At 46.7% G+C, this 12,296-nt stretch overlaps 1 protein-coding gene across 3 annotated transcripts in view; it reads right to left on the reverse strand.

Moving 5' to 3' along the window:
* CACNA1E (calcium voltage-gated channel subunit alpha1 E) overlaps positions 1-12,296 on the reverse strand; it is a 505,628-nt gene that overhangs the window by 104,616 nt on the left and 388,716 nt on the right. For 2 of the 3 annotated variants that reach the window (XM_081914515.1, XM_081914517.1), the window contains exons 20-23: positions 11,901-11,998; positions 6,257-6,313; positions 3,533-4,102; positions 9-298 (exon numbers count right to left, since the gene is read on the reverse strand). In XM_081914515.1, coding sequence (XP_081770641.1) covers positions 9-298; positions 3,533-4,102; positions 6,257-6,313; positions 11,901-11,998 — 1,015 coding nt within the window. The remainder of the gene's footprint in view (positions 1-8; positions 299-3,532; positions 4,103-6,256; positions 6,314-11,900; positions 11,999-12,296) is intronic. The other variant, XM_081914516.1, reaches the window with a different exon arrangement.

Below are 12,296 nucleotides of genomic sequence, written 5' to 3' on the forward strand. Positions count from 1 at the left end.
ATCCTCACTCTGTACCACAGCAGAGTCTTGGACGTCAATCATGATGGTGGTGCTCTCGGTGGCTTTCTCCAGGTTGGTTGTGACGGAGGAGAGATCGGGTTCGCTCCTGCTGATAGTCCTGCCTGTCTCCATGGGCAGGTCCCCTAGGAGTGCCTGCTCACTTGTATCCAGGCTGCTGCCGTCCTGCTCAGTTGGACTAGCATCCTTGCCTTTGTCCAGCTCAAGGTGGCCTTCCGAGGGGCTTGGCTCTTGGGGGGCTGCTGGAAACTCGGCATCTTTTGCTGGGGCTTCATTGGTCCTACATGGAGGAGAAGACAAGCTCACACAGAGAGGAAGTGGCAGAGACCAAGAAACTGCGCTGGTGGGCAGTGAGAACAAAAACATTGCCTACAGCATTTACATAACACTTCCAAAGCTTTTCCAGATACACCAACTCACAAATCATTGCAAAAGCACTGCTTGCAGGACTTCTGCAAGATGTGCCAGGATCCTGTTGGGCAGGTGGTGTAAACACCTCCACAGGGGTAGTCGCGGTAGGCGGTGTACAAACCATATATTTAAAGCACACCTACATCCCCACAAAAGAATCCTGAGAGCCGTATTCTGTTAAGGGCTCTAGGAATTGGTGTAAATAACCTCTCCCAGGATTCTCAAGAGGGTTGTGATTTATATATATAAGCAGCTTTAGTTTGCAGCGGGGGAAAAAGTAACAATGAATGAGCAAAATTATTATGGCATGATCTTTGTTCCTATTGTGGTGGGGTTGATGTGGCTTCCCGAAAGTTGCCCTGTAAGATCTGAATTGGGAATGTCATTGCTCACAGCCCCTAAACTATAAAAGTAAAGGTAAAGGGACCCCTGACCATTAGGTCCAATCGTGACCGACTCTGGAGTTGCGGCGCTCATCTCGCTTTATTGGCCAAGGGAGCCGGCGTACAGCTTCCGGGTCATGTGTCCAGCATGACTAAGCCGCTTCTGGCAAACCAGAGCAGCGCAGGGAAATGCCATTTACCTTCCTGCTGGAGCGGTACCTATTTATCTACTTCGTACTTTTGAACTGCTAGGTTGGCAGGAGCAGGAACCAAGCAACGGGAGCTCACTCTGTCATGGGGATTCGAACCACTGACCTTCTGATCAACAAGCCCTAGGCTCTTTGGTTTAACCCACAGCGCCACCCGCATCCCTCCCCTAAACTATAGCAGCTGCCAAAGAAAGTTGTGGGCTGGTTTAAAAATAGAGGAGGGGAGAATGAGAAACTTTAGGCACATCTGCACTCAGCTCACACCATTTGATTGCAAACTTAATTAAAACCAGAATAATTAACACCTCCTGATTTCAGAAATTGGAACAATCATTCCACACAGAAGCATATATCGAAAACAGTCACCCCCCTTAAGTGCTTGGGTTGTTAATGCTGAATTTTAGTCTGTTAGAATAGAATACAACAAATCAAATTAAAAGTAACCTGAAAGTAAAAACCAGGACACCCCAAAGGTTGTTGAACTTTTTCTAGAAAGACCCCAAAAATTGTTGAGCTTTCTTTCGATTGACTTGCCTAAGATCCAGGACAAAGCGCCACATTTCTGAAATTTCCCCCGGACATCATTTCTGCCTTTGAAATCCCGGTTATGTCTGGGAAAATCCAGATATATGGTAGTCCTAACGTACTGCGAATGTGCAAAACATCCCAGAAACAAAACTGGGAGGAGACCCCATCCACTTTTGAATCCCCTTCCATTACCTGTCTTCACTTGCCATTTTCAAGATCTCCAGGGTCCTAAAAATATACTGCTTCATGGTATGTTGCTGGTGAATTGTGGGTGCTGCAAGCAACCATCCACCTGACCAGGATCCAAATTCTAGGACCATCCTTTAAGGTCAGACCTGACTGAACTCTAGAATTCAGATTCGAGGGAAAGCTGCTAATATCAGTTTGCCAGCTCCAACTGCTCAGAAGCTTGCCAGGTGAGGCTCAAAGACTGAGGAGGCTTTTAGGACAATGGCTTCAGAAACCATTCTGGTTCCTTCAGCCCTTATTAGATAGTCTTAACAACTGACTACATTCTTAGTGAACTTTCCTCACTGACTGCCAGAGACTGGGGTTGATGCATGTGGAATTTCTGGCCTCGTGTACCAAAATAACTTTCCCGGCCTTCGGGTAATTGGGCAAGGTAAAGGTAAAGGACCCCTGGATGGTTAAGTCCAGTCAAAGGTGACTATAGGGTTGCGGCACTCATCTCTCTTTCAGGCCGAGGAGCCAGAGTTTGTCCACAGACAGCTTTCCGGGTCATGTGGCCAGCAGGACTAAACCACTTGCGGCACAATGGGACACCGTGATGGAAGCCAGAGTGCACAGAAACGCCGTTTACTTTCCCGCCACAGTGGAACCTATTTATCTACTTGCACTGGTGTGCTTTCGAGCTGCTAGGTTGGCAGAATCTGGGACAGAGCAACGGGAGCTCACCCCGTCTCGGGGATTCGAACTGCCGACCTTCTGATTGGCAAACCCAAGAGGCTCAGTGGTTTAGATCACAGAGCCACCTGTGTCCCATGCACGGTAACTGGGCACCTTGGCTTGATGGACGGGGCATTTGCTGGCCCTGCTCAGGCAGCAACATGTCTTAGGGGCCAGCAATGGGTTTGCAGCATACATAATCGACAGGCACAACAGCCGAGAAGGGAAAGAGGAGATGGGGGTGGCTGTGTATTTGAATCTGTGTTCAGCAGCTTTGTTTGACGGTGCTGCTGCTTGTTGAGAAGAACGAATACACAGATCCATCTATCACACTTTCCATCCCTGCATCTCCGGGCAGCGAAAAAGTATTGCTTGCAACGTGTAGCATGGCCAGACCAATAATTAGGAATCTGAGAGGGCACTGTTTTCATGGCCAACTAAAAATGTGTTTGTGTAACTTTGCTTAGAAAGAGGTGCCAGAAAAAAAGGTGTCAAACTGCACAGAACAGCATTATATTCTCTGAAAGTAATTCAACTAGCACACAAAGAAACAAGCCAGGAATTCAAAAGAGTCATACACAAAAAGACAGATTTATAATAATATAAGCCTGCCAGCTTTAAGAAAAAAATTCCGCATGTGCTTCTGCATTGTAGAGAGAGAGAGATGTTTTTGTTGTACTTTATTTGTTATGGGACAATAAAACTATCTGATTTTTTAAATATATATATATAAAAATTGCAGATGAATTATCATGTTCTCTTCAGTCCTAGCGCTTTCTCCCTGCCTCTTGTTTTCTGTGCCAGGTGGTTTGGCTCTGGCTTTCAGCCAACTTGACAGCTACTTTACGCCAAAACAGCAGTTTGCACACTCTATGGCCAAGCTAATACTGCTGTAATTTCTACATCATCTGAACGTGTAGAAATTCTCATTTCCCACCACCCAATGATGATCCAGCATGGCCAGTTAATGACTTCTGGGTTTGTTTGTTTTTACAAACGTTATTTTAAACATCTTTTTCAATTCATTATATATCATTCCCCATGTGAGTGTTCTTGGTTTTCCCTTGCGCCCCTTACCTTTTCAGCTCCTCGCCAACCACCGGCTCCTTTTCTATCAAGCCCTCCTTTTCTTCCTCGTTCTTCTTCTGCTCCTGGTTCTGCTCTCCCTCTGCGGGGCTGACCGCTTCGGGGCCAGCCTCTTGGCTGGCTGACCTGTTCTCCTTGGCTTCCGTCCTCACCCTGCGATGTCGGCTACGCCTCTGGCTTTGCCTAAGCCGGGCCCTGTCCTCAAAGGTCACGCTCGCTCCGCCTTCCTGCTCGTTCAGATCACAGTTCCCGTGGAAGGATTTGTGGTGCCACGCACCCTTCTGGTCTTCCTTGCTGCCTGGGCAGGGATTGGAACCTGGGATTTGCAGGGCCGTCCCTTCTTCGTTTGCCCGCTCTGACCTTTCCGTCCGCTCCTCCTCGTTCTTTTCGAGGCCGCTGTTCTCCAGCAGCCTTCTCCTCCGAAACGCGTTGGCATGAGGGTTGAGAAGAGAAGGGTCGTCCTTGTTGATGCCCTCCTGGCTGGACATCTGCATGTGGCGGCGCAGCTGGCTGGTCCGCTGTTCCCACACAGACATATGATGCCTCCTTCTCCTCTCCCTCCTGGGAAAGGAAAACAAAGGGGTTCAGTCCACCTGCGCCCTGCCAGAAACACAAGAATACAAACCAGTACATACAGCATGCACCTGCCACCATTCAGACATCACATACGGAGACTTGATTCTCTGCTCCCCTGAATTTCACAAATAGACAGCCCAGCCAATGGAATTTCTCAGCCCTTCGAAAATCACACCATCTGCAGGATCTGGAGAGAATCAGGCCCACGTGTATGAGATCCACAGATAACTAGAAACCGCCCCGCCCCACATGTCCCAAGCGACAGGGGAATGCACATAAAGAAACAGGACACAATCACCAAAACAAAGAAGCTTCTTTTTTTAACAATCCCTGTGATGGGGCGAGCTCCCGTCGCTCAGTTCCTGCTCCTGCCAACCTAGCAGTTCGAAAGCATGCCAAAGTGCAAGTAGATAAATAGGTACCACTCTGGCGGGAAGGTAAATGGCGTTTCTGTGCACTGCTCTGGCTCGCCAGAAGCGGCTTAGTGCTGCTGGCCACATGACCCGGAAAAACTGTCTGTGGACAAATGTCGGCTTCCTCAGTCTGTAAAGCGAGATGAGCGCCGCAACCCCAGAGTCGTCTGCGACTGGACTTAATGGACAGGGGTCCCTTTAACTTTACCTGCCCCCCCCCCCACCATATAGCCTAAGTCCATGGCATCATTCTGCTTGTACGTTAATTTTAAATAAATCTGCAGTTCAGTTGAGCAAGGAAATATGTGCAAACAGCCATGTTCGTTTGTGTGCTGTTGCGTGAAAGAGCAGGGGCCAGTCAGGGCCGGCCCATCTAGAAGGCAAATGGGACATTTCCATTACGGCTCTGCAGGGGGTGAGGATCAGCCAGCAGGAGAAGGGCAGGCAGTGGGACCCATGCTCTGGGTGCAAGCAGGAACCACGAAAGGGGCGGCATGCAGTGCCAAGCCTCATTTAAACCACTATGTCTAGATCAGGCTTCTTCAACTTCGGCCCTCCAGATGTTTTGAGACTACAGTTCCCATCATCCCTGACCACTGGTCCTGCTAGCTAGGGATCATGGGAGTTGTAGGCCAAAAACATCTGGAGGGCCGAGCTTGAGGAAGCCTGGTCTAGCTGCTCAGCACCAGGACTTGGGAGCAAAGTCCACCCCAGACCAGTTAGAGACCCAAAGTCTTATCTTGAGAGCTGAGCAGTGCCTCTCATCTCTTGTTACCACCCCTACCCACTAAGGCTGCCATTCAAACTGATTCTCCATGGCACAAAGGGCAACTTACTTGTGAGTAAATGCACAGAGAATCAAACTGCCCGATATTCCCAGATTTTGGCTTTGAATTTCTGGAAGCTTGAGCATTTTTAGTGAAGGTGTGCCATCACTCACAAAGCTAAACTCTCTGCGTAGAATTGTGGAGTTGGAAAGGAGAATGAGAGCCATCTAGCCCTTGGAAGGCAAGAAACATTTGCCCAACGTGGGGCTTGAAGCCATGATCCTAAAATTGAGAGCTTCATTCCGTACTGACTGACCTATCCGTCATTTCTGGCACGTAATGTTCATCTAGTCTCATGGTCGTTTCTCTTGATAGGGTATTCCAAAGAGACGTAAAGCTCTGGTGAGATTTCTGTCAAGAGAACGCCTGTCTGCAGCATTGAGTATTCTGAGGGTGTTTTGTTGGGTTTATAAAATATTGTAAAAACTGCACACAGGAACACTGTGAACAGACAGACGTACCAACGCAGGCATACACACACACACAAAACACACACACATACTGCTTGACACATGTCAGCAAGCACCGACACCCACAGAGTACAACTTAATTTTGCCTACACAAATATACATAGAGAAATGTGTGTGTGTGTGTTTGTGTAGAAATGTACACACATACGCACACCCTGATAGTGATGTTAAGATGCTTCCTAGGTACACATCGCACCACCACCCAGAGGCACACAATGCGAATGAACACACGCACACTTGTACAAATATAACACACACAAATTATAGGCCCACACTAATTCACAGGGGATTGGTTCGCACACGTACCTACATACATATTCACACGACACAAACACAAAGTAACACACACACACACACAAACCTCACAAAGCAAGTCTTTCACGTACACACACAAAACCTCTCACAACAAGCAGTCACATGCACACATACAGGTTGCTGGTGCGCGGTTCCCACATCGACATGTGGTGTCTCCTCCTCCTGTCTCTTCTGGGGAAGAAAAACGCATGGGTTCAGTCTATGACATTGTCACGCAGTCTCCGCACTCCCAGGGCGTACAACTACACAGATGCTCAAACAGAGAGCCAGGGGTGCTCTAACACTTGTGCACAGATGTCATTCATAATCCACACCTCGCTCAGGTACAGGACATTAAATATGAATACAGGAGAGTAGAGGATATCCGCTTCTGCACAGCTAGGAAATGGCCAGTATACAAAATATCAGGTACTTGAAAACAATTGCTCTACACTTGCTTATATGCACAGAGAGCTGAGTGTGCCGAGGGTCAAAGCTCAGTGGGAGTGTTTATGCTTCTGCCCACCTGAAACCTGAAGTGATCCCCATTTCAAGCATTTCAAGATAAGGACGGCAACTAGCAATGCTGGTAAAGAGATCTGGGCGGTGAGAAAACAAAAGGTGTTTATTGCTAGCAAGAATGGCTCAGTGGGATCATTCTCCAAAAGCTGAGCAAGTCCAAAAGGGTGGGGCCTGCTTAATATACATAGCTGTTATCTGTTAAAGCAGTACATATGCATAAATTTCCTCCAATCTAAAGTGACAACACAATACAAATTATACCATGTATGGTCTTTCCTTCATTATTTATTCATTTCCGCAGGGCCTGTAAGACAGAGTTGTTCCACCTGGCCTTTGGCTTGGAGTCAATTTGATTCCCTCCCCCACTTTCTTTTTTCCTTTCTCCTCCTGTGATGAGGCTGCATTTTAATGTTTTAATGTTTAGATGTTTTAATGTTGTATTTTAATCTTGTTTTTAAGTTGTAATATTATTTATTTATTTATTTATTTATTTATTTATTTATTTATTTATACCCCGCCCATCTGGCTGGGCTTCTCCAGCCACTCTGGGCAGCTTCCAAAAAATATTAAAATAATGTGATACATCAAACATTAAAAGCTTCCCTAAACAGGGCTGCCTTCAGATGTCTTCCAAAAGTCTGGTAGTTGTTGTTCTCTTTGACATCTGGTGGGAGGGAGTTCCACAGGGTGGGTGCCACTATCAAGAAGGCCCTCTACCTGGTTCCCTGTAACTTGACTTCTCGCAGTGAGGGAACCGCCAGAAGGCCCTCGGTGCTGGACCTCAGTGTCTGTGTAAAACGATGGGGGTGGAGACGCTCCTTCAGGTATACTGAACCGAGTCCATTTGGGGCTTTAAAGGTCAGCACCAACACTTTGAATTGTGCTCGGAAACATACTGGGGGCCAATGAAGATATTTCAGGACCAGTGTTATATGGTCTCGGCAGCCGCTCCCAGTCACCAGTCTAGCTGCTGCATTCTGGATTAATTGCAGTTTCCGAGTCACCTTCAAAGGTAGCTCCACGTAGAGCGCATTGCAGTAGTCCAAGTCCATGTTTTGGATGAGCAGTGTGCTCTAGAACACGTTCCAGAATACTCTACAGTGCACTGGAACTTTGTGATAGACACACAGGGGTTCTCTGGCAGACAATTTGAACTGAAAAGATATGTGAAATGGAAATAGGCCCGGTTTTGAAGTTATGGGAGTAATGTGGTTGGCTACTTGGCTGCGGCTCCAACCTACCCATTCTGGAAATGTAAGAATACAGAAGACATGGAAGGAGTGCAGCCACTGGAGAATAATCAAGCCTCTACCAACACCTTTGATAGCATGAATAGTGGAGAACCATAGAATGAAGACATTAAAAGCAGAAACCACAACGTTTCTGAAAATTTGAGAATCCAGGCCTCCAACATGCAAATAAAAATGCACAGAGGGTGAATTAGCAGGATTCACTAAAGAATAGTAACTTCTTCTGTGCCTATAGAATCAACCGTGAAGAAAGACACAAATAAGTGTAAAATCTTGTATTATATGCAAATCCATAGCCCATGGTGATCGGGGCTTTTCTGTACTAGGTGTGGCAGAAACAAGGGCATCATTTCAAGATTTAAAATGCGTGTGAGGGGGGTATATTTTAGCAAAACGTGTGTGTATGCATATGGTAAGATTCCTGTGTAATGTTTGAAGTCTGATTCTTACCCATTACATTTTTTTAAAAAAAAGGATAGTGGATTTTAAGACCATTTTTATGATTCCATTTTAATTCCTCATAATTACTAGAAATACACCGTTCGGGGGGGGGGGGGGAATGACGACTGCTCCCCCCTCCCCCCCACACCTATGCACGTATGATAGCATGGACATATTGCAATGTGCACACATATATTATAACGCGTTTGTGTTACACGCATCACCCATAAAACCTATTTAATCTGTGAGCACCCATGAAATTCAGCCTCTCAAATAGAGCACATCATATCCACATACAAACTGCAAACTGACCCACCTGGGAACACTCCCTTGCACCAGAGATGGAGGCTTGTGGGCACCCAAGACTATCACCATGCGCCAAATCCTTGTGGCCAGCACTCCTCATATCCAGGCCCACACACACCAAGATCCAGACATTCCGATCCTTTCATACATCAGCATCCAATCTGTCGTACTTTTCAGCATGCAAGCACCCTTACTCTAGCATAGCTGTGGAACATTTGATTGGGATGTTGGTTACTTCTGGGACTTCTGCTGCTGCAGCCAAGAATGGACCAGCTTTCCTTCACTGCCATTCTTCAGAGCTTCTCATAAGACAAGGGGGCTTTTGCATATCCCAACCCCCACCTGAAGTTTTGGCTCTCCACCCAGTTCCCAAAAGTTAGAACACGGGTAGGCAAACTAAGGCCCAGGGGCCGGATCCAGCCCAATCGCCTTCTAAATCCGGCCCGCGGACGGTCTGGGAATCAGCGTGTTTTTATGTGAGTAGAATGTGCCCTTTTATTTAAAATGCATCTCTGGGTTATTTGTGGGGCATAGGAATTCATTCATTTCCCCCCCGCCAAATATATAATCTCGCCCCCCACAAGGTCTGAGGGACAGTGGACCGGCCCCCTGCTGAAAATGTTTGCTGACCCCTGAGCTAGAAGGACTTCAGTGAAGCAGCACCACTAAATATTTTTCAAGTTTGCTTTGCAGCATTTTTATTACTGCTTCAAAGGTGGAGGGCATAGCTGTCAACCTTCCCTTTTTTTGCAGGAAATTCCCTTATTCCAGCGCCGTTTCCCGCTGCTTCCCGCTGCTATCCCGGATTGTTAGATATCCTGTAGACTGTCCCCGGGACAGGTGAGGCTGCTGATCCCTTATTTTGGAGGCTGTTGATCCCTTATTTTCAAATCTTAAAGTTGACAGCTATGGTGGAGTGATCTACTGCAATGGAATATGTCTAGCTAACTGCATCTTTCTTCTCAACCCTCACTTTTCCCCACGCTTCTTCCCAAAGATACTCTTAATTTCAGCATTTTCCCTGTGCCCTAGAGGCATGAAGCATTAGAGGCAGCAGGTTAGCAGTGGGACATATTTGATGCTGCAGAGCTGGAGCCTTGCTTTTGGCTTCCCCACCTCACAGCTGATGCAAAAATATTTGCATCCCATGAGTAGGCTGCATCACGTAGGCACTTTGCAGAGCAGCATCCCTTTCCCACCAGGGCCACTGAAGCTAGATATGCAATACATTCTGGCTTACAAGTGTGAAATGAGGACATTCTCACAGGGTGGAAGGCGGCCAGAAGGGAGAAGCTGTACAGGGGCTACTCTACCACTGAGGAGATTTCACCCCTCCCATATCCAAGAATCTCCTGATGATCTCTGCTGACTCTCCAGAGAGGAGGAGCAGTGTTCTGCTCTCTACTTATTCTACTCCAGCACCGAGTCAGTCAGTCAGTCAGTGTGTCGGAGAGAGAGAGATTCAGTGTTAGAGATCGTGTGTATAGATAAGGTTGCTGCTAAGAGCAGCTGCAGACACTCAGTGCAGTTTAGCATTCATTTATGCTTAGAACCCATTAAGCTCTGTATATAGTTGTATAATAGTTGTAGACAGAATAAAGAAGATATTCTACAGAGCTGCTCTCTGAGTCGTTTATGCTCTGCTAGACTCTGCTATACTCTGCTGTGCGACGACTGTCTTCTTGTGGAAGTGAATCCGGTGCTCACAACTCTAAGCTGTGAGTCCACAGCACTTTGACCTGTTCCTGTGCAGAAGGTGGTCTCTGGAAGTGCTACCCAGCTCGCCTAGCCCAGTCGGGCTGAAGTGCATGAGTCCAGTTGGTGGCACTGGCTCAAGGGCGATGCTGACAACCACCCCAGTAACATATGAATGAGCTCAGGGTCTCTCTGGACAAAGTATTTAGGCCTGCTCTCTGTCTAAACCCTGCACATGGTGGCTGCTGCCAAATGGAAAGCCGTTGGGATGGAACAATTCAATGTACCCTCGGGAAAGGTGTGATCCCATTTAAAGGAATCTTACCTGATCTAGTAGATTTGACAAACAAACATGTCGACAGAAGGGTAAAAAAGAGGGACTTGGAGACCAAGTTCTAGGTCAGGGGTCAGGGGTCAGCAAACTTTTTCAGCCGTGGGCTGGACCATATTTGGGGGGGGGTGGAATGAACGAATTCCTAAGCCCCAGAAATAACCCAGAGATGCATTTTAAATAAAAGGACACATTCTACTCATGTAAAAACACGCTGATTCCTGGACTGTCCGGGGGCCAGATTGATTGGGCCGGATCCGGCCCCCGGGCCTTAGGTTGCCTACCCCTGTTCTAGGTGGCTATGATTAGGATTAATTTCCTCAATGATGGAGCAAATCTCTCCCCCCCCTTTTTTAAAAAAAGATGCTGGTGTTGGAATGGAGAAAACCTTCCTAACAACTTGATGAACTAAGAACGTTTTCGTTTTCACACTGTTTTTAACAATCTAAACTCTTCCAGCCCTATGAATCCGTGATGGTAAGTCTGCTACTTTACTGCATCCCTCCCCTCCTAGCTTTGCACAAATGCTTGCAAGTTTGACGCTGCTGAGGTGTCTGCACAGTGCTAAGAATACAGTGGTGCCCCGCAAGACAAATGCATCGCAAAACGAAAAACACGCAAGACGAATGGGTTTTTCGGTTTTTGCGTCGCTTCGCTAGACGAATTTCCCTATGGGCTTGCTTCGCAAGACAGAAGTCTTGCGAATTCTTGCGAGTTTTTTCCCTTTTTCTTAAAGCCGCTAAGCTGTTAATAGCCGCTAAGCCACTAAGCTGTAAATAGCCGCTAAGCCGCTAATAGCCGTGCTTCGCAAGACGAAAAAACCGCAAGACGAAGAGACTCGCGGAACGGATTAATTTCATCTTGCGAGGCACCACTGTATCCCTAAACCTTTTGGGAAAATTTTGCTCTTCTGATCAAACATCGTTGAGTTTCCACAAGGTTTCTCAAGTGCATCACCTGAAGAGGGACCTCGAAATCAACTCCATATTTTCCTTTCTAGTGGTAACCTAAGGATGCTCAGAAGCTGCATGAAAAATGCAGAAACCTCAACTAAACAATATTTTGGCTTTCCTTGAAACCTCTCAGATCTTTCACCTGAGCGGCAACCAACAAATTTGCTTTAGGCTCTACAGAGGGATTTCTCTTTCTTTCGAATGTGAATGCAATCGGCATGACCATAAAAAGTTTTCAGGGGGTGAGGAGAGGGTGCCCTATGATGGACGAGGCCACTCACTCTATAGCAGGCATGTTGGGAGCAGACATTGGACTGACTTCCTTGGCTTTCTGCAAGGCGTGCTTCTGATTAAAAGCCTCTTCTTCCTCTTGCTCATCCTAAATAAATAAAAAAAAAACAACAACAAACTTATGATTACATGAAACATACTCAATAAACACACAAGACATAACCAGCTGTACTTTTGAATAAATAAGGTATACTATTCATTGTATTAAATTGTAGATTTCAAGGGAAGTCTTATAAAGTTCAACGAAAAAAGCAGAAGACCCAGCGGATCAGTTCATTGCGTGGACAGGCGGAGTCCCCAGATCCCACGCGGTCCCCCCCCCATGTGGAATAATGACTCAAGACAACGTGCTATGGGATTAAATTGGCCACAACTTTATTAAATTT

The sequence above is a fragment of the Podarcis melisellensis genome, assembly GCF_964234715.1.
Source record: "Podarcis melisellensis genome assembly, chromosome: 6".
Classification (NCBI taxonomy): Eukaryota; Metazoa; Chordata; class Lepidosauria; order Squamata; family Lacertidae; genus Podarcis; species Podarcis melisellensis.